At 38.4% G+C, this 27,294-nt stretch overlaps 1 protein-coding gene across 1 annotated transcript in view; it reads right to left on the bottom strand.

Annotated features, from left to right (window-relative positions):
• Positions 1–1,082: 1,082 nt before the first annotated feature.
• The window catches only part of GOLPH3 (golgi phosphoprotein 3), a 35,125-nt gene continuing 8,913 nt past the window's right edge, over positions 1,083–27,294 (bottom strand). The window contains exons 2-4 of the mRNA XM_061469564.1: positions 14,169–14,300; positions 8,101–8,215; positions 1,083–4,888 (exon numbers count right to left, since the gene is read on the bottom strand). Of these exons, the coding sequence (XP_061325548.1) occupies positions 4,464–4,888; positions 8,101–8,215; positions 14,169–14,300 (672 nt within the window). The 3' untranslated portion in view covers positions 1,083–4,463. The remainder of the gene's footprint in view (positions 4,889–8,100; positions 8,216–14,168; positions 14,301–27,294) is intronic.

Below are 27,294 nucleotides of genomic sequence, written 5' to 3'. Positions count from 1 at the left end.
TGCTCACCTTAACAAACCATCTGTTACAAGCCGTAGCAGTGGCCAGCTGCTTCAGTTCAGCCACCAAGGCAGATGGTATTGACAAACCTATTTGTTGAAGGAGGGGAGGTTCCTTGAGGCATCGGCAGGGAATGAAAGCAGAGGGGAAGCAAACTCTGAGAACAGAGTAATGGAGAGTCAAGCTCGAGCTGACAGTAAAACTGAGAGCAAAAAAATAAATAGGTTAGTAATAAAAAGGCAAGAGTGGAAACATCCAAGATTGGAGATCTGCACAACTCATCCACAAGCATGAAGCAGGAAGTCACCAAGCAACAGCAAAACGAGAAGAAACAGAAAAGATCAAGAGCCAAAGAAAATAAAGGAAAAAAAAAGAGCTGAAAAGCAAATTGTTTGGAAGTACAGAAAGGGGGGGGGGGGACACGGGACAGGATGGTGTAGGGAAAGCCAGAGGCCAGTCATCAGCATTTCATTCTGTTCCTTTTTGCCATCTTACAAACTAACTTTCTTCTGTTTCTGGAGAAGCTCTTTCTCCTCCTTAGTCAGAAGGCATTTCTTACTGCCAGCTTTCCATGGGCTTCATGCTGCTACTGTGCAGGCAACAAAAAACAAGAGCCAATGGGAGGAAACTCCAGACCTCATTCAGGAATTAGCATGGGCAGCAGCTCTGACCATGCTTCTTCCCCATGCAAAGATCCTCCTACACACACCTGAAATCACACTTTTGTTTTTGACACAAAACACTTGACAGTGTCTCATTCCTAATTAAACTGTTTTATACATTAAGAATTGCCACAGAATGAATTACTTTTTGAATAAATTTGTATTTTTCTGAAGCGGGAAACCCTCTTCCATGTGAATAGATAGATGGACAATAGGGAAAAGTAGGACACAACAGGCTGACTACCTGAAGCCCACCTGAAGCAGAACTGAGGCTTTGGTGGGAATCTTGAAGTTCCACTTCCCAAAGTGGTGAACACCAGAGCCTAAAAAACCCCCAGAAATTACTTAACAAATTAAAAGAGAAAAAAACCCATCCTTTAGGTATTGCATGCATGCGATACGCAGTAACCACCTGCAGCTCATAGCTTCAAAGGGTGCTTTATTTCTTTTCAGTACAGATTCAGTCCAGTTCACAGAGAACATGTTAGTTTATACATATCTTCACTTTGCAGGAAAAATGGACATGAACACATGAGCAGTCAGTCACCAGCCTTTGATAGGCAATTTATGCCATTTTTGCCTCACAAGCATTGTGTATGGAACACAGGTTTCATTAGCATCCTATATAGGACCACTGTAACATCATCCTAAAAACACAGGAGAGCAGGATGTAAATCTCAGGACTGTAAAACTGCATATATATGTACTGCTTGGGGACTGAACTTTCAAAATCCTGATCTTGACATTAACTTGAAAGTTTGTTTTAAAAGAATGTGTCCCTGAATAGTCTATGTTCTTCCTTGAGGCACACGTTCAAGTTCAGGCTTTGGATAGCAGTCTTTATTTCAAGCAGCCATTGAGAGCTGAGACTTGGAGCAGACAAAACTGCCTTAAAACCAGCTCTCAGCGAGCTGCAATAGCAGCTAATAGGAAGAAGGGTACCTGAATCTCAGCAGAACAAAGCAGTCTTGCATGTTTAACCATGTAATTAGGACCTGAAATACCAATGAAGGCAGTTCCTGTTAACCTACCAAACTTACCTTTCCTTGTTAGATACATGGTCTGGTAATGCTCGTGAGGCTTTGGGTTTTAAGACTGGAAAAGCTCATCTATTTCCCCTGAACATCCATGCTTATACCAGGTGGTCTAGCAAAAGACACTGTTGCTCTTCACAAAAATCTTTATTACTTACATCAGTTATTTGATAACACCCAGTACAAACTATCCCCATCACAGACAGAGGTTCTGTCTTAAAGTAAAATAAAGCTGATAAATACTGTAGGCAGTTATCTTCTACACGAAAAAAAATAAAAATCCCCAAATCTTCTTTCTGAGGGGCATTAAAAGCTAACTTATTCTAAACCATGCTGGCTGTAAGGGTGACAAAACACCAACATCCTCTACAACCTAAACTGAAACAGACAGAATATGGAAAAGACTCACAGAACGAAGATGAGAAGACAGAAAAGGGACTACTAAAAAGATACTTCCACTCTGAAGCATGTTTCAACTAGCTCAGATTTTCAAAGTCATTTTAGAAGTTCTGTACATTTAACTTGCTCCTGAAAACTCCACTATATTTCTGACCTTTCCACCTAATTATTTTTCTCTCCTTTCAAAGAGCAACAGAAAAGGAGAAAACAGATCACAGGAGAGACAATGAAAGCAGTGAGTTAGCATACACTAGCAAGTACAGAAAGTATTCTCTATGCTGTCAAATGTAAGATCAACATGGCAACTTTCATTTTTCCTCCACTTAAACCAATTGCATTTTAAAATGTTTAAAAGAAAATATCCAAAGTTCATGGCCAAGCTCCTCAAAGTTAAAACACAGCATCTTACAACTGAGAGAACACTTGTCTTTTTATTTGTAAACCAGAGTTTGAAATATCTTACAATAGATTTTTAACTTCATTTTTTTTAAGGAAACAGCACTTAACTGAAAGAACAGTGTGCCATTAAATGTTAAGGACCATATTTTAAAAACCTTTATTAAAAAAGGTTATGTATGAATTTAATGGTATGATGAATTTAAGTTGCATTTTAAAGTCAACTACTTAAGCATCTAAATGATTGAAAATGAAGTGCAAAACTGGAATTCCAGTCAAAGATGAGGCTGTAGAGTTGTGCTTAAGACAGATGAGGTCTACCTACGGCAGGCACAGCTGCACGCTCCCAAGCTAACTTGGTCTGTCTCAGCCATGAATCCTGCAGATCCGAGTGACACTGCTGATTATGTCAGTTTGATCTATTTAATATAAACTCTCCCTTTCTAATAAGAAGGATATTAACTAAAGCTTTCAGTTAAGCAATAAAACCTTTCTAATTAGCAACAAAAAAATAAAAGTGACATGCTTGCTCTGTTTCAGGCACTTTCAAGATCATAGTTTATTTACTGCAGGTAAAAAGCTAGTATACAGATTAAGGGAACCCTTAAATTTCTACTCTACAGTTATACACCATCTAGTATTCTTGCTCTGAATATTAACCAAAAAAGTTTCTAAACACCTGTAAGCCCCACTATAAATCTGCATTTTTATGACGAAAAAAAAGAAGAAATATAAATTGTTGCTTAATTTTTTCAATGCACAATATTTACACTGTGAAATGGAAGAACAAGGAGTAGCAAAGAGGCAGTACATTTTAAAAAGACAGAGTTTTATATTTTTTTCACAAGTGGGCTAATCAGCATAACTGTATGTAAAAAAAAAATTAAAAAAATCAAAGTATAGCAGAGTGTCCCATGACACAAATCTTAATTGTCTGAACTGCAGTCATTATTTGCTAACTGTTTACATGCAGCAACTGCTAGGACTGAATTTCCGCTTTTAAAGTGTAAAATAGATTATGAGATTTAAGAGACAAACATTAATTTGTGTACGAAATAAAAAACTGCACTCTAGAATTGTACTGGTCACTCTTCCATAAAAGAGGGAGAAGAAAAGAAACAACAAAACAAAGCACGCACAATGATAAAAAGCAGTCTCTTTCCGTACACTTAATTATCAAAGGCAATGCATAGACTGAGAATACCTGAATGGCAAACTCTGCAGACATTGGAAACAAACAGCTTTCACATACATGCTCTTTACAGGAGGCCTCTCTTTCCATTGAATGGCAATGGCTGACAGCAAATAAGGGGCACCAGGTGTACAACTAAGTAGATCTTGCAAAATACTAAGATGGGGCAGCTGTTAATATACAATTTGAACTATATATACAATATAATGGAATGTATCCCATCCCAAAACTGGTTTATGAAACAACTGGACCTTTCCATACTAGCCTTATGACTCAGCTATCATTCTAATTAAAACTACACAAGAGACTTACATAAAAAGTAAAATTAATGGGGCCTTTTACAAGAACTATTGACAAAGCTGCTTAATGGCATTTCTGCTTTTAAAGTAATTTTGTTGGATATAATTGAAATGACATCTGTGTACAAAATGTCCTGAAAGACACTTCAACATGGAGCTTTGGTGATTTAAACCACTTCAGTAACAATAAGATGAAAAATAGATTAAACAAAGTATTTCAGATAACTCAAACTGAATAGGAAATGGAATACCAATATGGCAGTAAAACCTTTTTCTGTTGTTTTTAAACAGGAGAGTCTCTTGTACCAGCAGAATCCTGCATACAGATACACAGAGAAGGAGGGAATACACCGCTTATAATTCCCATTAAACAAAAGCCGATTCATCATGTGAGAAGGTACAAATTACAGAAAACATGAAGAGTCAATAGAAGACTAAACAACTGGTTTACATGAAAGAGAGAACACTTCAGTCTGAACGCAGTTACTTAGTGAAAGCTGCTACAACAGCCCACAGAACCTCATTCGTGTTGGCTTTCATACATTCAACCTCAGGGTCTAAATCCAAAAGCTGACGCACTCTCTTTGTGGCTAAATCATACTGCTCATCCAAAAGGGGGGCAAAAGCGTTCTCCAGAACATCTGAAGCATGGGCTAAGTAAACAAGTGCCAGCAAGCGCTTGTCCATGCGGTGAGGGTCGTTCACCCATTTGTCAAGAACTGCTTCTTGAACCTTCTTGATGAGGCGCTGTTTGATATTGTTGTTGGTGAGAGGGTGGGTGGTCATGTCAAAAAGGAGGAAGTTCTGTTTCTCTGTTGTCAGTACACCTTTTTCCACTAGATTTTTAGCTAACCGTTCACGGACATTTCGTAGTTGGTAGTGCAACTTCAGTGGGTTCCATGTTTCACCTAAAAAGACAAGCAAAATACCCAACGGTCATGTGAAGTCTAAGCTGCTCTGTTAAGAGTGAATGCCCCACCTTCCCCCCCTCACTGTGGTGGACAACGAGCTGTCAAATTTATATCGATAACCATTACACTAATATACTGTGCCAATGTCAGCATTTCTCCAATCGGACCTACCCAGATATAGACAGAGAGACACAAAATGTAAGAGCCTCCTTGGAGGAACTTCAGTGTACATTTTAAGTATAAAAGTAAAAATCCCCAAACAAGCAAAACCCAAACCAGTCACAAAGGAAGAGTTTAACAATAAACACCTTCTCCAATCTTGTACGTTTGTCTACGTCCACCCTTTTACCATTTCAGAGACTGGAAGAAGTGCCATTGCCTTTCTTACTGCCACAGAGGCAAGCTAATACAGACCTACCCAGTGCATTTCTTCATTTCTTCAGGTTTTCATTCCCTCTGTTCCTGCCCTCACCAGGTGAAACAGTAACCATGCACTGTGAGAGTGTGAGCGGTTCGTACATACAAGCACATTAGGCAGGGAATTTAATACTTCTATAAAAGTTATTTCTAATGATTTTTGTCAAGGCAGGAGAACTGGGTTCTTTAGAGGGCATGACAGTGTGTGGGTAGAGGAGGGAATTAAAAAAGCACAAAGTCAGCATCAACAGCTACTGATAAAGCTAGAATTGTTACACACTGAGAAATTCACCTTTGTTTAAGAGTTTACTCAAGTTAAAATTTTAGATCCAGCCTAATAAAGTATTGTCATAAGTACTAAAATCACCTCCTGATCTAAAAGAGTCTAAGCATATTAAGTGGTCACAGAAAAAAACAGCAGTACTTATTTCTTATACAAGTGGGAGTTTTCCATAAGTACAATACAAATTTCTGTATCAACTTGTTTCTGTATCAGAAAGCTTTTAAAAAAATCATTGGTATGAAAACAACAATAATTAATACCCACAGATTACTTTAAGATTTCTCCTGCTGTGATGGAGGGTGACATATGCTGTATCCAAATAACAGCCACTTAAGTAAACAAATGAGGTGATAACAAGTGCATAGTGAAAGGTAGAAAACCCACCCACACCTGAACTATAGAAGTCCCCTGTAGGGCCCACACTCATTGAATATGATTCCTCAGCGTGACCATGAATTAAACTATCACACACACAGACACACACTAAACAGCAGTTTCCTTACAGCGTTTCAAAGGGCAAAGGCTATTTCCTATACGTGTCTACATTTATCAGGTGGATATGGCTGTACGGCTGTACGGCAATAAAAATCAGTACTGTGCTGACACCTTGTGACCAATCTCCTCAATTACACCGACACTTGCTCGTGCAGGCAGATGTTTGTTACGTCTACAGAAGACCCGACATTTTGATTCAGGCTTCTGTATGCCGTACACTTTCTTCCCTTAGAAGCTATCTTAAAAACAACATCAGCCTGGCAAACATGACCTTACACGTCCACATTAACATTTCCATGATGGATTTGAAATCATATGTACGGTAACTTCAAGCCACATTCTTCACATGGTTGGCAATTACAATGGGAGTAGCTATTTTCAAGGATCAGGCCCTAAAGAAAAAAAAGTTCATAATAAAATAAAACCTAATAAAACACAACAATACTTCTCTTCAAAGGGCAGTCCTCTAAACCATGGGAAATACAAAGAACTCTAATGCCATTCAAGAACTAGTAATAACCATATGTAAGTAAAAATGTTTGATCCAAGTGTTGGTCACCACACTGACAATAACCATTTTCCCAGAGCCAAAGCTCAGCAGGGTCAGGGAAACAGCTTAGCTCAAAGAAAACATACAACATTGTTCATTCATTAGTTGACCTTTTTTAAATCAGTCCTAACTTGATGTGCTCTGCACTGAGAGAGAAGGTGAAATGTCAGCACAAATTATGTATTTGGGAAAAGAAAAATGAGTTGGTTTTGCAGCCTGTTAAAGTGAGGGAGAGCTGAGCAAGAACTGAACTGCCAGGCTGTACTGCAGCCATGCCTCCTACTGACAAGGACTGCTTTGTTTTCCTGTCTCCCCTCTCTGCCTGACAGTCAGTGAGCAAGAAGGGAGGGATGGCAAGGACAGGAGTACCATGTGGATGATGTGCAAGGAAGGCTGTTAATGGTGGTACAGGATGAACGGGAAGAACATAATGAAAACAAGCAAGCAGAGAAAGGTGGAGAAATTTGTTCATTTTTCAAATTCTTACGTATCAGTTGTTGCAAGTAACAGATTAAGAGAGACAACTTCAAGCATCATTAGCCATGCCCCACCCCAACCTCCCAGAGCCATGATGTTGACAAAACAGTGTGTTTTTCTCCTGCAGTGTTGGCACAGCTGAAGTACAGTTCTGCTATACTCCAAGGAGGCTGCTGTGTTTTGTAAAAACAAACGCTGGTGATGAATTCAGGCTACAGAAACAAGAAAACCCCCCAAAAACCCAGTAAAAGCACTGCATGTTAGAAAATGGTCATTGTTAATTTCAGTTTAATTTACGTATCCTAAGGATTCAACTGTTTGCAACGAATATGAAAAAAAATGTTAACTGTAATTGTAAAAATTAAATCTAACTGATATTTCATTTGTTTTGTTTTTTCCCACAACTTACTAGCTGTGCAGAAAGTGCTTTGTGTGAAGTACTCACGTTGAAGACTTTATTTTGAACAACAAGAAACATCTAACACTTGAAAATATTTGTTAAATTTGCTCACTTAATGAAAAAATAGAACTCCTGACTCTGTTGCTTCATAATTACTGGCCAAATAATCCTCAATTTTCACATCTGTGTGGCAATATTCTTATCTCCTTTCTTCATCAAAAATATCTGAACACTGAATCCATACACCTACACTCCAAACTTCCACTAACCCTGATTTCCAATTACAGAGAAAGGCAGTTCTATCTCCAGGGTGCAGTCCTGATTTACTGCAGAAACACCAGAAGACACCTCTTCCGCAGAGTTGACATGTCCTCTGACACTTCCATATAGATCCTTTCTGTACCAAGTCAAAAGCAACAGTTACTTATATTTGATTACAGGCTACAATCAACAAGAGACTACCTTAGAGAACATACTAATTAACTTTTTTGCATACTTTCTCCCCCAAAACCTTGTATCTCTAGTGATGCTAGATAATTACCTTTATTGGGGGTAAAAAAAGCAAATACATTATGTCTAAGGCTTACCACTAAGCAGTTCAATCCAATTTTGTACTGTTTCAGGAGGCTGTGTCTCTTTTATGTGTTTCAGAGCTTCATCAAGCAGAACATCCCCTGTAGGAGCATCTGACTTGCAAATCACCTATGACAGAATAAAACAGTATTTTGACTTAATTCATATACTACAAACATTCACCAGTAAAACTTGGGGAAAAAAAAAAAAGAAAAAAAATCTGCTATCAAAACTAAAGAAACCTTAAAAAAATAAGGAATCATCTCTAAGAACTTAAAACAACAAAAAAAAACCAAAAAACCAAACCACCTATTTGTTGAAAAATAGAACCCCAAACCTATCTAAGGATTTTAATTAGAAAGCTATGTCTTAATATAGCTTTATTTATAGGTTATCTACAGGTTATCTATAACTTAAAATAACCTTAACCCCATAGCATTAATAACATGCCTAATGACTAATCTTTAAGCAAGATACTCCACTAACCCAGCCAGGTCATTCACTTCCTCCCCAAAATAAACTTACTAACTATAGTGTTAAACTACTCTCTGATAGCTTCAAGTCAATTTATTCAAAATACTGCAGTTAAACAATTACAAATTAGCACTTCAAAACAATCAGGTAAAAAGGTAAGAGGCAACTGACAAAAAAATAACACAATATGTAAGAGAAGAAGCAAGAGAAAGCGCTTTTTTTTGTGTGTGTGTGTAGCACTTCACAGTAGTCAGGTGTCCTGGAAAAGCTTTAAGTGTCTTTTAGAAATACATCCCATTAGTCCTGTTCTGTAGTGCTAGTCATCCTTAATATAAACAGTACAGTGCAGTACATTTTCATAGGGTCTAAGATGACACTAAAATGAGCTACAATACTAAGACAGCTTTAATACTGGCAAGATGATCCCAAACTGAGAGATGTGAAAAGTCATGGAGATGAAATGGAAATTGCTGGAGAGATCTCTGTGAATACCTAAGAGGTCATAGCTGGGAAATTATTTCCAATTTAGATGGCATATATAAAGCAGAGAAAATAAGATTTTATTAAAAATCAGCATGAATGGAACAGTCCACAATGACGGCAACAAAGGGCAAAGTTTGTTCAGATCTAAACCAAAAGCATATAAGGTATTTTTACAAAGAAGGTATCATATTTTATGATGCCTATTTCAGGGAAAAAAATAAAAGATATCAGCTTTTTCTGGAAATACAAAAGAGCAGGATGTACTGTCAAAAGCTTCAACAGGCAAATTAAACTGCTAAGCAGCCAGGGAGCTGCTGAATTGCATTCAATGGAGAATTTTAAGACTAAACATCTGCTAGAGAAAAACAGAGAAACCTCATTATCTCTTACTGCATCAAGATTAAAGCAAGTCTCCATTTTGGGGAGCTGGAGATCACTTCAACCATAACCCTAGGATGTTTGATTTTAAGAACACAACTACACTTTAATCCAGGAAACTCCTTTTTAAAAAAACACAAAACAATGCATGTTTGTCTTTCTGATTTACAAGCTTCCACCACAGCATCACTCAAGACCTCTATTAAGTACATGTAATGGTATCACGTCTGGCAGTTTTATATCAAGATTCTGATTTTGTTTTGAAGTGTCTGTTCTTTAATTATACAGGAGTATGCTTCAAATTGGGCATTTAAGCTGCTAGATTGTGGCTATTAGCCACCTGTCAGATACTCCTTTAATAATTAGCCTAAACCCACCCACTTATCTATCATTTCTTCTTTTCAAAATTGACTTTGCAGCAGTATTTTAGTTTCTCTGAAGTGTCTTATTAAAGTAGTCTTCATTACACTGATCACTCCAGCCTGTTGCAGCTGGTAATCTACTGCTCACCATTTCATGTTAACAGGCAAGATGTGAAATCACCTTTCTTACCTTCTTTATTATTATTAAGAAAAAACCAAAACTAAATAAAACCCACAAAACAAAACCACCAACCACCCAAAACAAACCTCAATGAAGAGACAAAAAAATGCTTATAAGTTTAGGATATACATAAGGGTTTTTTAAAAAAGTTTAGAAAACAGCCTTCCTTATTTGAGGTTAAGATATTTCTTTCTACCACTGCAAAGAAATTTAAAAAGCTAGCCTGAATATAATGCACTGCAACAGTATGAGCCAAAACATATAGCCATTTAAAGGAAAAAGCTGTAAGGAATAAAGACTCTCCTATTAGTCAGGACTCCATAAGCTCTTGTGAAGCCACAATGCACAATTTTGTGTACAAGTTTACAGCTCTCTGCAGCCAGGGATACACCATTGTTTCTTCCCTGCTCGAGCAAGTCCAGAGGATGCCAGGAAGATGATCTGAGGGCAGGAGTACCTCCCCTCTGAGAACAGTCTAAGAGACCTGGGGTTGTTCAGCCTGGAGAAGAGAAGGCTCTGGGGAAACCTTAGAGCAGCTCCAGTGCCTAAAGGGAGCTACAAGACATCTGGACAGGGGCTTTTTACAAGGGCCTGTAGTGACAGGACAAGGTGGAATGCGTTTAAGCTGACAGAGGGGAGATTTAGACTAGACATCAAGAAGAAATTCTTCCTTGTGAGGGTAGTGAGGCACTGGCACAGGTTGCCCAGAGAAGCTGTGGATGCCCCGTTCCTGGCAGTGTTCAAGGCCAGGTTGGACTAGGCTTGGAGCAACCTGCTCCAGTGGAAGGTGGATGGCAGGGGGTTGGAACTGGATGAGCTTTAAGGTCCCTTCCAACCCAAACCAGTCTATGATTCAATGATTCTTCTCACTTCTCTGTTACACTCACTATTCATGGGACAAATTTTTCTTTGTTCTCCAAAAGAAAGTGAAAAGTGGTTCACACTTCAATGTATTTCTCTACCCCCTCCCTTCCCAACACATGGAGTCAAGCAACCATGGAAAACTAGCCACATCCCTCCTACCTTCATGGATCTACTCTTTCTTGAAGGATTAATTGGTGAATAAGCTTGGCTAACTCTTCAGAGTCATTAAGAGCACAAGAGCAGCAGGAAATCAAGTGGGTTGGGGATCTTGTGAATTAAATCACTACAGAATTTTGAACATCCACAAGGGAGAATGTTCTTCTATCTATCTTTAATAGAGGAGGTAAGGCAGAGAAAGAACTTAAGATCCTGGCTCTTCAGAGATGGTGGTCTCAGCCTTACTGCAAAAAGTCTTTATTTATTCCAATTTCTCAGTGATGGATTTGGTACTAGATTTGCCTTGCATCCAGCTGCTGAGGAAATTTCAATTATACAGGATACTTGATTTGCATTTTCCAAAGTGCAGCTTTATAATTAAGCAATGTTCAAGATTAAGCACTTCTTGTGTTGATTTTTAAGTAAACTTCATAATCTAGTTTTAGATACAAATACAAAAATTCACTCATAAATTAATAACTCAGAATTGTTAGCACTAAAATACTGGTATAAATTAATCTGCCAAGGATTTGGTGGGATTTCTTTTAATAACTCTAATGGCTTGGTTTTCTTTCTGAGGTTGTAGGGCAGCACAGAGTACTATTTTCTATCTGCAATAACCACCAGCCCTAGAAATTACTTTATACATAAACCTCAACATTTAAATATTTATTTCTAAAACTGATACCAGTAGACAGAACTCCAAAATGATGCAGTGACTACATACCCTTAACCCAAATTTAAGCAGATGCTGCAACGTGAATACATCATATTGTCTGACAGTTTTTCTAGTCTCATTTGTCTCCCTATGGCATTCAAGCATGAATTTAATATAGCTTGATCCATTCTGAAGTTCTGTCTTAAAAACTGCAAAAATTATCAAAGATCTACCCGATTTAGGGCTTGATGTGCAAATCATTGTAGCTAGCAATCTTTTCAGTCAGTTGTATGAGCAAGGCCACAGTTAGCTGGTCACAAATCCATACTACTGCCCGAAGAACTAGTTCTGCCCTCTTCTTGTGCTCATCTTATTGCTTGTGACAGCAGTCTCACTTGTGCCACACCTGATGACAAGATCGAGATAGCAACTAAAGTAAAAAATAAGCTGATTGAAGCTTTTCAGCCAGAGGGGTTACACAACAAGGCTGCAAACATGCTAGTAACAATCCAAGAGAGACTCCAGTAAGTTTCTTTGCAAAGAGAGTACTACCCTTCTCATCTGCAATACAGGCTAAAGTGACTGAAAACTAAACTCCTCCCTTCAGATCATGGCTTGAAGATACAGGGTTTTGATTCACAAATCAAGGTTTTGAGTTTTTAGGAGGTTTGACCTTCCCACAAAATTGAAAGATGGACCTGGCATGAGGACGAAGAAGGGCTAATCTGGATGACATAAGGTATAGAAAATGGTACTGCCATGAATCACAACCTTGGATGCACTAGACAGCTCACTGCATGCACTAAGCACAGTATTTAATTCACAGCATAAGCTGAGGGCAGGGGGAGCAAAGCCTGCAAAAGGGAATCAAGGAAGACACTTGGTAGAGCTGAGGCATCTAAATCTAGCCAACACAGAAACAAGACTGAAATTTTATGTTAATGCAGAACTTAAAATAAGGCACAAAACAATACAAGTCATTCATGAAAATAATTTCCAAACTGAGAGCTGGTGCAGAAGAAGAAATCTCAAATATATCACCAGTTAGGGATTTTATTTGCAAGAAATCATTTAAGCAGAAACCAATCTTCATTTAAATTTTAAATTAAAGTTTTTTTCACAGAATCCTCCTACCTGCAAAAAGAAATCTCAATTGCCTTACAGCAGAATAACAAAACCTTTAATATTGGGTAGCTCAATTAAGAGAAGGGAAGGAGAAAACAAACACACCCACCCCCAAAACAACATGATAAAATTTAACAAAAATTAAAATTAAAAAAAAAAAAATGAAAACAACCAAGAAAAAAAAAAAACATACCTCCCACCTCCAAACCAGCAAAACAAAACACTGGGAAACAAAAAAAAAAAAAAAAAAAAGACAATAACTTGCTTGCATTCTTTATTGTAGATAGGCCCAGGTTAATTTGCCATTTTCAAAACAAATAAACAAAAAACACCTCATAATTAAAATTTCAGGTTGATAGAGCTGACAATGCTTACAACAACAACAACAAAAAAAAACTACTAAAACATTCTTATATGCCTAAGAAGCCAAAAGTTTTGGAAAAAAAAAAAAATGCAAACTAATACTGAGTATGCTTTAAATGGAGCTAAAAGAAGTAGGAGCTGTTTGTCTGAACAGAGGTTAGATTCAAGAGGGTGAAGCTGGGAGAAGGTTGGGGAATTTGTAGCCTTTACTTTAAAAAACCTAGCAAAAGATAATATTGACAGGGAAAAGTGCCATAAAAGAGAATTTATCTGTCATGGATAGAAAACATTTGACCATGTCTTCATTAATCCTGTAAAGTAAGTATCCTCTAATGCTGATGAAGTAAAAAATTCTTCTGACACTCTGACTTTGCACATTTCATACAATGGAAAAATCCAGGAGCAAAAGTAATACATTAAGGCCTCAAACCTTCAGCTAATTTTATAAAGGACCTTAAAAATTTGGCCATCTCAGAAGGTCAGTGAGTGGTACAATATATTTAATACACCACTCATGCTCAAACTAGACAGAATTTTGTTTTCTGGGGGCCCAAGGTACAAGGCTAGTTTCCTTCTGTTCCCCTGCACAAACTGCAACATCATGTTCACCAGAATAAACTGATGGCTTGAAGGACACATCTGGCAGGCTGTCAGCCATTCTTTTCAGCTCTAGCCAACATCTCACCAACCTTGCACAAGCCACTTCCTTCGGCAGTGGTACCACAAACAGTGGTACTGGCTCTCAGCAGTAATGGCTGCCACTGCACCCTGACCAGACCCACTGTCAAATATTTGTACAAGATTCCAAACAGTTGCAGGAACACATCAAGAGAACAAACAGAAGCAGATAACAAGTACTGAAGGCACGTCAGCTCACCACTGAAACACTTAACTCTGTGAATCTAACTTACGTCACTTCAGGATCCCTATGCCCACGTAAAGAAAGTAAGTCTTTTTCTTATAACCAATGTAATTTACAGGTCCTGTACTTCCTTAAGCATGATACAAAAGCAACTGTGATCATTTTCTTCCACTTACCTTTCTTGTTAGTAGACTTTTGCGCCTCATTCCACAAGCCTCTAGCTGAAGACGCCCTCGCAGTGCCAATTCAATTAACATACAACCTCGCAATCCTGAGGAGATACAGTCATTCCAGAATGATGTGTAACCCTGTGAAGAATGAAAGACAGTAAGATATCTCTATCTCCGCAAAGCAAACAGAAAATGAGGCTTCCTGCATTCTCTAAGCAGTTTTCCTGCCTTCACACAGGTTTGAAGTAGCATCACAACCACCTCTCCTGAAAGGGAAATAGACTCATCCCCTGTTGAGACAGTTAAGTCTTCTGCTCTTTGAGGAAACATGGAAACCTCAGGGAAGTGATACAAAATGAAAGGGCAAGACGTGAACAACTACAAGATACGAAGTGTAGTTTATACATAGACAAACTAACCTTACTACCTTTAAGACACCAAGCATTTGGCATTACCTACACCACACAGGCTGATCTGAATTTCCTGAGAGATTTTAATATGGTATTACATCCATAAACAATATGGCACTGATAAAGTAATAATAAGCTGAAAATAGATATTAAGTAAAATATGGAGTGTACTGGAAACACAAATGTGGCAATCAGTACAAACCAGAGAACCCATTTTTTAGCTTGAATATAGTAAACCAAAGTTTTCAAGCAACTAGTTGGAAAAGCTATTTTGTTATTTAAATCCTTTGAAAATGTATTTTTAAACCTTAATACCCATTATTCTTATACAGACTGCAAAAAGCAAAACATTTATTCTATGAATTATGTGACATCCAGCAATGCAATTTTATTCTATTCTGCCAATACAGATACATAAGATTCACGCATCTGAAATCCACTGAACTTACAAATCAGTCCCTAACTAATGCATGCCATTAAATACAGATTTCCAGGAACATGAGAATACTTATTTCTATATAGCACTTAACTATTTTCAAGACCTGTATTACACAGATTACCAATACTTCTGAAAAACTACTGAAATATGTCACAGATATTTGCTTAAAAGGCCATAAATAAAAGGTTGGCAAGACATTTCAAGTTATTTAATCAGTCTTCTAATCAGAGCTGATACTTTGCAAGCAACAGCTACTCTCGTAAGTCAGCCCTCCTGTAAATAAAGATTTTGGTTAGCACCAGCCATTTCTTGGCTGAAAACCACGCAAGATAAGGAGCAATATTTGCTTGATGGGGAGGGTAAAAAAATAAAAACAAACAAAAAAAAGAGACTCCTACATTCCACTATTTCTAATTAAATACTCTCCTTACATAATAATTTTTGAAATAAGACAAAATATGCAAACTAAAAATCTACTGCACAAAGTTACAGCTGTGGCACAATATCCACTTCTTTCTGTTCACAAAAAAAGTTTTATAAATATGCAAACAATTGAAGTGCTGCTTTTTCCATCAGGAATGAAAACTGGATTTCTTTTTATAGTGAGTTGCAGAGAAATAGAAGATGACAGATTAACTCAGGCTGGAAGGGACCACAAGAGATCTCTAGTCCAACCTCCTGCTGCAAGCCGGTTCAGCTATTAAGCCAAGTCAAGTTGCTCAGGGTTCTATTCAGGCAAGTCTTGAAAACTTCCAGTGATGGAGACTGCACAGCCATCCAACAATTTTTAATGAAGTGATCCTGAAAGGCAGCTCAAAAAGATTATATTTTTTGTAAATGGAACTGCTTGTTCTACTGGGTTAGATGACATCAAAGTCATGAGAATGCATATGTGTGTGTCCCCCCCACCCCAGCAGGTAAGGAGTTTGCAGGTGAACCACTAGAGAAGGAGCACTGTATTTCAATTATACTGCTATGACTACAGTGAGAAAGCAGATGCTTTAGAACAGCTGGTGTCATCCTGAACATTTTTCAATCCATTAAACTGATCTTTCCAGATAGTTTAGGCAGATGGACCGTTTTTGGCACTTACTGCAAAGACCTCAGACAACTGAAGGGAACCTTCACAGAAGGTCAGTTAAGCATGTTACAGTCTTAACTAAATCATCCTTTAAATTAACTCAAACTTCTTGGTATGACTGAAAATGAGTAGAAGCAGATATTTCTCTTCAACACTGCAAAAAGCTTCTTGACACCCAATTTAAATGGCATACAGCGTAACTATAATAAAATGCACAACAGTAACACTCAGCATTATAGAACTACTGACTATTAAGGAGGTTATAGATGGTGCAGAAAATGAGCAAAAGAAGTAGAGAGAATAATAATAATAATACACAGAGAGGGAGCATAAATAATGTACTATCTGCACAGGAAACAATTGCCTTTTCCCACAAACAAGGTCTAAAATGTGCTAAATGAACCTAGCTCACAGGTTAGAAAAGTAAGAGGTCAACTTCTTATCTATGTTTCAACTGGTTTTCCACAAAAGCAAAAGTTTTCTAAAATACCCTTTAAAAGTTAAACTCACAGTAGATTAATAACCACGTCTGACAGACAGCAATGGATCTGTAAACCACACATGATCTTGAAAGCTCCCACACAGCTGAAGCCAGTGTACATGGACGGAGATTTTGTCAGTCTGTGCACACCATTCCCTGAACAGGTTACTCATTGTTCATTACAGGTTATGGAACAAAACAGGGATTTAGCTTGACTGTTTTACACTGTTCTCACCATTATTTGAAATACCTAACAGCCTCAGAACACTTAAATTGAAGATCAAAGACCACTACTTACAGATGCAAGTCATTCCACTATTTAATGTTCTCAAACAGCACTAGTTTTCTCAAAAACACAACACCAAGTAATTTTACTTTACCCTTCTTCCTACAAGTCTTTTATAATTATATAAACATCCTACCTCAGTGAAATACTTATACCATTAAAGTTGCTAAGCATCAGGAAAAGAAAAAAAGAGATCTCACAAGGCAGGGAGTTATTTTTATCTGACAGCAATAGCACTACAACAGCACTTCAAGCTATGAATAGCTTGCAAAACAAATTTTAACAGTACATTGATTCAAAGATCAAAAGAATATTTACAACTGACATGTTTATTTACACAAACACAGCACAAAAGCATTTTATGTCAGAGCTAACCTAGAAATTTTCAGGCAAAAACTAATTTGCTAGACAAGCATAAAGGGAAATGAGACTAGTCTGTAACAGAAACTTGTTACCATATTAACTTTGAAAGCTCAGACTTTCCACCCAGGTATGGCAAAGCACAGAGCTACAACAAAAACGCACTTTGTGCTTAGACTAAGTTACCCAAAATCCATGTTCATTAGGCCTTTTCTCTCCCACCATCTCCAGCAGCATTTACTTGCTTTCTCCTCTTCCCATTCCCTTTATTTGATTTCCAGCTCACAAAGGTCTTCCAGTTCAGTTAGCCATTATTCACTTGAAATTCTCACTATAGTCCATCTCCTAATGATGGCCCAATACCTCGGGGTCTTACCCAGCCTACCTTATCTTCCACCCTCTGCTTTTTCCTTGCCTCTAGCTGCACTTGTCTGTCAAACTGTGACACTCTCCCTCGTACAGCAGCACCCTTCCCCACCTCATCTTACTGTGACATACAAAACAGTAACTTATCAGAGATTTATAACGATTTGAATTTGTGGCCCTCATGGATTTCCTTAGATCTGTTCACACAGATGGTGCTGACAAGACAGCAAAGTATTTATTCTACTTACAGTGAGCAGCCATCTTATTCCTGTCTCTGCTCCAAGAGAGACAAAGCTGTATGATATACAGATGTACAACTAATCCTTACCAATAATGCTGGCTCTAGCTCTGCTGAGCAAAGCACAAGCTCTTGCAGCTTCCTTACTTACTGTAGGAATACCCCAGCTGGTACCTGTATATAAAACAGTACAAACTTTAATTCATATTATTCCCTAACAACATCCTTTCCCAGTTTGCCTCCAGGTCCCCGCTTCTCAGGCTTCACAAAGCTATACTTAAAATGGAATAGGGTCCTAAGACTTGCAAAAAGTGTGTCTAAGGACTGCTGAAAATTATGAAAACTCCTACATAGACAAATAAATAATGTCATTCAGCAACTCAAAAATTATCACCCAGATTTGAAAAACCTATTGGGATCATCTGTGTATGCTGTAATAAAGCCACAGGTAGATGGACAAACTACAGCAAGAATACACATACACAACAGAACAGCATTCAGAATTTGGTGGATATTGAAATGTTTTATTGAAGCACTCCATACAACTGATGCCATTGCACATTTATGGACATTACCTCAAAATATTTCTTGAGGAACAAATGAAGAACAAATCTTTAATGGATTAGAGTGACTAAAAAAAAGACTCACACAAGACCAGGTAATCTTTTAGTTAAAATAGTTTTTACATTTTACAACATAAGAGTTACTAAAAATCTCTCCCCACTACAGAAACATACATTCTGTCTGATTCTTCAGCTAACTCAGAATAGTAGTGTCAGTAGCACTATACCCGGTACAGACCGGAAAAGAGTGAAAAATCCACTGAAATCTCTTAAGAGTCAAAAGAAAAGAAACACTTGCAGAGTTCCAAGCCCGAGTCTTCAAGATACACACATGATAAATAAATAGAAATAAAAATTCACAGAAATAAAAATTCTGTATTTAACTTACTTGTTTAATGCCACCTGTTTACATTGTGCTGTACAACATTCTGTAGACTGTAGCTGCCAATGCATTCCCTGATACAACCCAGGGAGTCTCAAGATATTACAGATTACTTTGCAGACCACAGAGCCATGGCTAATGGAAATCAGCTTTGTTAAGTCTTTCAAAAAAGCATTATAAAGGCATAATAGATAACTGAGGGTTACAACAGCCCTGACTCAGACTCAATTTACACTTACGAAGAACCACAACAGCAGAGTTTCCCTGGGATAATGGATATAACACTACCCGGTCTATACTTCTCTTAGTAAAAGCCTTTTCATTTTACATTCAGACTTAATAATACCCCTTAAGCCTTCACCTAGCACCCTCTACTTAGAAGCAAAAGACCTATGGTAGCCAAATGGAAATAAACTACACCTTCTGAAACAGAAAAGTCACTACAGCTACCCAAACCCCTGAATTCTTGCTCTCCGGAAATTCTGAGTTCTTAATTTACAAAAGACACAAACAAACACTTCAAAAATTGGTAAAGAATGGAATTTCTAAAACTTCATGTAGAGACATCAGAGAGAAAATGTTGATTGGGTAGTCCCATCAGAAGGGGAGACGGCCAGCTTGGGTAGTAACAGGAAGCCAAGATAAACACCGATTACAGCCTCTTCAGGTTTTGAAAGTATTAGCTTTGATCTGACGGTCTATCAAGAAGACACAAAACCCCTAACTTCAGGGTTTCTCAGCCAGGAGGCACAATATAGGTTAAAGAAAGTGTTCACTTTAGCAAACAGTAAATTCTGAATTTACAGGTACCCTGTTTTCCCTTAGAAGAATATTTCAGAGGAAAAAAAAAAAAAATCAACCAGATCTACGGATGGTGAAAAGTAGAAAAAGACATACTTCCTGAACTCTGCTGGAGTTTGCTATTACCTTTATTACTTCTACCTGGATGACATTCAAATACTGTGTTGGTAGTAGCAACAGGTATAAAAGTTCTGAGGCATAAAACTAGTTTTGTTTATAAACAAACAAGTTTCTCGCTTTCCCAAACACGGGTTTCTTCCTTGCTATCTGGACTTTCCAATATGTGGCAGACTATTTCTATGTTACGTTCTCAGAAATCACAGATGACAAACATGCTGGAAATTCTGTGCTTGCTGGCATCACGGGAAGTTACTAAAGGCAATTATATCCAGGTCCGTTTAGTCACCCTCACCAAATTCACATGCCAGCATAATAAAAATGTATTTTGGAGACATATGGAAAATACAAAGTTCAGTTCTACTAATAAGATGGGAATCAGAAGAAACACTTGTCAACAGATGTATAGCCTGAGATGGACTAACTAAAGCAAATGTAGAACTTGGGAGAAGAAAAGAGAACAAGCCAAACAAACAAAACCCACACAAACAATTTTGAAAGTCAGTTTAGGTCATTTGCAGGATTGCGCAAAATAAATTGAGTACTCTGCTAGTATAAATGTTATGTATGGGACTGATTTTCATGTTGCTTAACACAATTAGCAAGGATCCTATTTCTAATATTTACATAGCATGTGTCACAAAGCATACACCTGTGTGCTTACTTTGAGTAGGCACCTCAATACTGAGAAAGAGACCCATGTTTCATAAACATAAATTCAGTTATTTTTTCCTCCCAGTCATTTGCTAGCACCTATAATAAATGCTCAGAGCAATGTAGAGATATTTCAGCCGCTCCAGCCAATGAGCCGGCTTCACTTGGAGCTTGGCTCAGATGCCTCTATACAAACGCCCATAGCATGGGGAACAAACAAGAGGAATTAGAGATGTGTGCACGTCTACGGGGGTATGATATAACAGGCATCACAGAAACATGGTGGGATGGCTCCTACGACTGGAGTGTTGGAATGGAAGGTGACAAGCTCTTTAGAAAAGACAGGCCCAACAGGCGGGGAGGGGAAGTTGCTCTTTATGTTAGGGATAAGCTGGAGAGTATGGAACTTTGTCTGGGGAGAGGGAGCAGTTAACAGAGTCTGTGGGTCAGGGTTAAAGGGAGAACAGCTACAGGGGACATTACTGTGGGGATCTGTTACAGACCACCTGATGAAGAGGACTGTGTGGATGAAGCACTCTATAGACAGATAGGAAAAGCCTCACACTCACAGGCCCTTCTTCTCATGGGGGACTTCAACCACCAATACCTGTTGGAGGGACGGTACAGCCTGGCACAAGCAATCCAGAAGGTTCCTCGATTGTGTGAGAAGACAACTTCCTTCTGCAAGTAACAGAGGAGCCAGCAAGGAGAGGTGCCACGCTTGACCTCATGCTCACCAACAGGGAACGGCTGGTTGGAAATGTGACACTCCAGGGCAGCCTTGATGTAGCCATCGTGAGATGGCCGAGTTCAAGATCCTCAGGACAACGAGAAGAAGCAGCAAGCTCACTGCCCTGGACTTCAAGAGAGCAGACTCTGGCCTCTTCAGGAACCTGCTCAGTAAGGTTCCGTGGGATATACCCTAGAGGGCAGGGGGGCCCAAGACTGTTGATTGATATTCAGGGATCACCTGCTACAAACCAAGGAATGCTGCATCCCGACTAGAAGGAAGTGCAGCAGGAGGGCCAGGAGACCTCCTTGGATGGATAAGGAGCTCCTGAGGAAAATTCAAATGAAAAAATAGGCTTATAAAAGGCAGAAACAAGGACAGGTGGCCTGGGAAGAACACAGGGATGTTGTCCTGGAAGCTAGGGACCGGGTTAGGAAAGCTAAGGCCCAGTTAGTATTAAATCTAGCAAGGGATGTGAAAGAAAACAGGAAGGGATTCTGTAGGTACGTAGAGAATAAAAGACAGACTAGGGACAACGTGGGCCCTCTCCAGAAGCTATCAGGAGAACTGGTGACCCTGGATTTGGAGAAGACCGAGGTTCTTAATGACTTCTTTACCTTGGTCTTCACTAGCAAAGGCTCTGACCACACCACCCAAGTCTTGGAAGGCAGACGCAGGGACTGTGAGAATGAAGACCTCGAGCCCGCTGTAGGAGAGGATCTGGTTCAAGATCATCTTAAGAACACAAACATGCAGAAGTCCATGGGACCTGATAAAATCCATCCACAGGTCCTGAAGGAGCTGGCAAATGTACTTGCTAAGCCACTGTCCATCATATTTGAATAATCATGGCAGTCAGGTCAAGCTCCTGACGACTGGAAAAAGGGAAATAAAACCCCATTTTCAAGAAGGGAAAATGGATGACCCAGGAAACTATAGACAAGTCAGTCTCACCTCTGTGCCTGACAAAATCTTGGAGCAGATTCTCCTAGAAGGCATGCTAAGGCACATGAAAATCAACAAGGTGCTTGGTGACAGCCAGCACGGCTTCACTAAGGGGAAATCCTACCTGACCAATTTGGTGGCCTTCTATGAATGGGCTACAGAACTGATGGACAGGGGTAGAGCAGTTGGCGTCATCTACCTGGACTTGTGTAAAGCGTTCCACACTGTCCCACACGACATCCTTGTCTCTAAATTGGAGAGAGATCAATTTGATGGATGGACCACTCGGTGGATAAAGAACTGGCTGGATGGCCGCACGCAAAGAGTTGTGGTCAATGGCTCAATATCCGGCTGGAGACCAGTAACGAGTGGCGTCCCTCATCTTTGTCGCTGACATGGACAGTGGGATTGAGCGCGCCCTCAGCAAGTTTGCCGATGACACCAAGCTGTGTGGTTCAGTTGATACCCTGGAGGGAAGGAATGCCATCCAGAGGGACCTCGACACGCTTGTGAGGTGGGCTGATGACGTTATGAAGTTTAACCATGCCAAGTGCATGCATTATTGGACTACCTGTACTGAAACCACTCATGAGGACAGTCTGCTCAGAAAATATAAAATGCCTACAGCTTACGGTATCATGTATTATATTCATCCCTATCTTTAGGTCCCCATTTTGGACCTCAGCAATGATTACGCTGATTATCATGAATGTGAAGTATACTTTTCAAATCTGACACAACATCAGTAGCATCCCTTTCAAAATCTCTGAAGCAACAGCAAGTTTTTTCAGAGATGCCTACTAGCCTATTATTAGCCAACACAAAGCACACAGAACATAATCCAAAAGCACCATCTGTCACCCATTTGACACAGCAAAAGGCAGGCAGAGACTATCTTAAAATGCGAGTGGTGGCAAGTTGTATTTCATAATGACAATTGCAACAAAACTCTCACTTTTTTAGTCAAGGTATTCCTCTCCGAAGCAGTCATTTTATGATCTTTAAAGACAGCTGGAGAGGGCAGAGGGGACAGGAATAACAGCATACAGTGTCCAGGTGCACTGCAGCAGGTTTAAAGTTAATAGCAATTTTGATCTGCCAGTTTCCATGTCAAAGATGGCTGCTTCTTTCTTGCATCCTATTTCCAACATAAGAATCTGTTGCAAGCACCTTCACAACTTCAATCTGTTTCATAGCTATGACTGTTGATGACAAACACTGTTTTAAAGTATTTTGATTTTAATGATGAGTAGTAGCAGACCGAGAAGTGTAAGACTATCATATCAAAAAAAAAAAAAAAAAAGAAGAGAACCATCTTAATAGCTGTTTCCTTTATGTGGTCTCTCTACAAATCGACTTTTTGAAAACAATTGGAATCACCTGAAGAACTTCTACAACACATCCTTAAAACTGATCCCAAAAGCAAAGAGGGAAAACACAAAATAAAAGCAGCATGTATACAGAAAGGATAATGAAAGTTTATTATTAATTATGTTTTAGCATAGAATTTCAATCTTTCTTGTTGACCCAAAAGCTTTATTTTATGAATTCCAAATGTATCTATTATCAGTATTCTTCTGCAACAGACATACTATGTTCTCTTGGATAGTCATGTAAAGTCATATAATTAAATGGAGATACCAGCAGACATGATAGGAGAAGATGAAGAAGTGTAAGTGAACATCACCTTCTGACATCTGTACGTGGTTCCTGTCCCTTTAGCTGAAAGTAAAATTGCCGATTAGAAAGAAAGAAAAAATACCTGCTATTGTTAAGTAAATATCTTCTTTGTGATAAATAATTTGCAGAAATCTCAGGCATATCAAAGTCAGTAACTGAGTTACTATAACAAGTTTGTGGATTCTTTAGATTTGAAAACCTTTAAAAATCAGTATTTAGGAACATCACTCTATAAGGAACAACTAATACACTTTCTGAATGTCCTGAAAGGTGTGGAAGTGAGCAAGGTTGATACAACGTATGTCTAATTCAATATTGAGCATATTTTATAAAGTGTTTTGCCAACAAATCTGATACCTGACTTTTTCAATCAAACCTAAAAATTTCAACTACATCCTTTTTCAGAACAGGAAGTTCTTATATGAGAAATAAAGTACACTTTACAAAAAGTTTATCTCAGTTTTATTTCCAGCATACTGTTGCAAGAAGCTTTTCAAAACCAAGAAAACAGGTCTTGTAAAAATGAACACAAAATTAAAAATAAAAAAATTCACGAATGTTTCCAAGTTTTCAAAGACAAATAGAAGAGCTGGTTAATACAAGGGGAACTGCCTATTTATTTTGATAATTTGAAGCCCTTAGATCCTCTTGTGCAGGCAGCCAGCATTTGTTCCTCTTCAACTAGGTCCTTGCACAGATTACCATAAAACACTAATTCAACTTCAGTAACTTTAGACGGATTATAAACATATAAAGCATCCTAAACTCCAGTGAGGACCAATTAAAAGTCTTCTTTTAACTAAACATACTTATAAGAAGGTGGGGGGAAATACAAACACTAGAGATCAATGACCAAAGGAAAAGCTTCATTGCAACATTCATCAAAGACAAGCTAGAATGTCCAAAATTACATGAATCCTCATGGTAAAATCAGGCTGCTCTCACAAGAGGTATCCATATGTGAACTGATCCATTTTCACCTTCACAAGATCAGAAAGACCTGTTCTTTTTTTTCTAATGCAAGTTAGGGTTAGACTGCAATTTAATCTACCTGGAGGTAAGTGTAACCACAACACAGAAGCTGCAGCTGTGAGTAAATCTTCAACAAGGAAAGCTGACATGGTCAAATGTGAATGTGTTTTAATGACCTCTGTTACTTTATAAAATACATTCAATATATACGTATCAACTTACTAAGCCTAATAGCTACTGATTTTTTACCTCTAAGAAAATCTTACACTTCATGACACCACAGTACCACAAAATGCCAAACAGATTAAAATATCAAACTACATTTGGCTTCTCTGACAGCATGCTCTGTCAAGACCCAAATCAATCTCCTTCCGCAAGGAACCGCCAAATCTATGGTCCTACCCCAACCTATTCATACTCAGCTGAAAATATAATGTTCAAGGTTAAGGTCTTGCTTAAGTATGTCTTCAGTAATTGTTTCAATATCTTCCCTCCTCTACAGAACTGTAAGACAAGAAAAAAGAAAAGCCTCCACAATTCTGGGATACAAAAATGATGCTGAGAACACTCTCAAAAAGTTTTTTCTCATGTTTAGGTTCTAAGACAACAAGGAACTCCAAAATGCAAAACTGATTTTTGGTTTTGGCAGCAATAAAAGTCAGTAAAATCTATTATTATCTAGAGAATTATAAAAAGACAAACCTTCCATCTTCCTTGTAGCATGGTTTTCACATCTACTATCTGCCAGATTACAGAAGATTTTCAATGCTACTGTAGACCACTCTGTTTCAAGACATATCTGCTTAGAGACATGATCCAGCTTCACCTGACAGGAATGCATTCAGAGAATGTATATACTGTATATACTATATAGACATATTTGTAATAACCAAAACTAAGAGATTTGTTTTTTTCAGGTACCCCCCTTAAATGGCTACAAAGGAATTTGAGATCCAGTCAAGAAATAACAGTTCTATCTACATAATTTGAAAAAAAAAAAAAAAAAAGGAATTTCTGAAGACAAAATTTTAGAAGCCATTCATCTCTTTTACCAGTTAGCCCCTCAGAAATAGTAATAAAAAGATTAAAACAACATGCCCAGAAATTGTCAACATTCAAGACAGTCAAGTAAAACACCTGCTAGCGGAATACCCTGGATTGTCTCACATGTCAAAGGTTTCCCTTTCTTCAAGTCATCTGCAATGAAAATAAACTGGATTCCTCTTCTTTCTCTTCTCAGTAGATTAAGGGTTCATGCCAACCTATACCTAGGTAGCTCTTCGGTGCAAATCTCACCTTTCAAGTAAGCCATCACCTTCTCAACACAGAAGGTTGTTAACATCTAATTGTAATCACTGTAACATCTAATGACACATATGGAAATTAGTATCTATTTAAGAAATAAAAGAAAAGCAGAGTGCAGTAGTGTTTATTATTGGAATACTGTGAAGTGAGAACTTTGATGTCTGACTGCAGTCCCTCTTGATTTCCTCTTCTGATGCTACTGAAATCATTAACCATTTTGCTGGAACATAAGTTGCAGTCTAATTTTAAACAGAAGTTAGTGAGGAAAATCTCTGAAGTGTCTGACCACAAAACACTAGAAATACTTTAGGAAAGCAAGCATACATATTCTACAAAGTACAGTACTGTTGATAAGAAACTTGTCAGGTATTTGATTAACCTGCCACTGCAATTAACAGCAATTGTTTTTGACTACTGAAAACACTCAAGCCAAATGCTATTACCCAGCTTTTTAAGCATGTGTACAGGCATGTATTACATAGACACATCTCTTCACAAAAATGGAGATAATTATAAAACCTAACTTTGCTGAAGAGGAGGAATTAACACATGCATGCTGCTGAACCCTTGTAAGACCCCTGAACAAATCAACACTTGAGAGTCTGACTGTTCATTTAGGAATGAAAAGACAAACTTCAGAGCCTAACTTTCAGCATGATTAAGTGTATACACATGCAGATAATGACTTCAAATATTTGCATGGCTCTTGCAAAGCCAGCTTCCACCAGGGCCCATTCTCTATTCTCCCTACTTGGTGCAAAATAAAGATATAATTTATTTATTCCATAAACTGCAAACTGATTTACACAGCTCCTGTCCCCAAGTATAAAATCTGACATGTATTTGAAAGTGTTTAATTAGAACCAGTGCTTGAATCCTCCACACCAGATATTTCAGTTTAAAAACCCCCAAGTCTTCCCCCATCAGTAAGCAAATATAGCTTGCATCCTGCCTAGATCTAACAACCAGAAGCTTACAACACAAACCATGCACATATTTAGCATCTCCTAACTGTGGGCTGACCCTGGCTGGCAGCTGAGTCCCACATAACCGCTCCTCCAATCTCCTCCTGGAAAAGTGGAATAGCCAAAACAAAACCAAGTGATGCAAAATACTGACTCACTACGTTCCACAAGCAGACTGGTGCCCAGCCACTCCCCAGGCAATGACCAGCTACCTACCCCGGCCTTTGCCTCCCTTCTTACTGCTGATCATGATATTATACAGCATGGGATATCCCTCTGACCCACTGGGGTCAGCTGTCCTGGCTGTCCCCCTCCCATCCTCTTGCACACCTCAACCTACTCACAGGGTGAGAAACA

This window comes from Pezoporus flaviventris, unplaced genomic scaffold (genome assembly GCF_033815535.1).
Source record: "Pezoporus flaviventris isolate CSIRO_AGI_PZ_B2104156 unplaced genomic scaffold, CSIRO_AGI_Pfla_v1 ptg000057l, whole genome shotgun sequence".
Taxonomy (NCBI): domain Eukaryota; kingdom Metazoa; phylum Chordata; class Aves; order Psittaciformes; family Psittacidae; genus Pezoporus; species Pezoporus flaviventris.
Note: the sequence above shows the minus strand (reverse complement) of the source record. Positions and strands in the feature narration are given on the sequence as shown.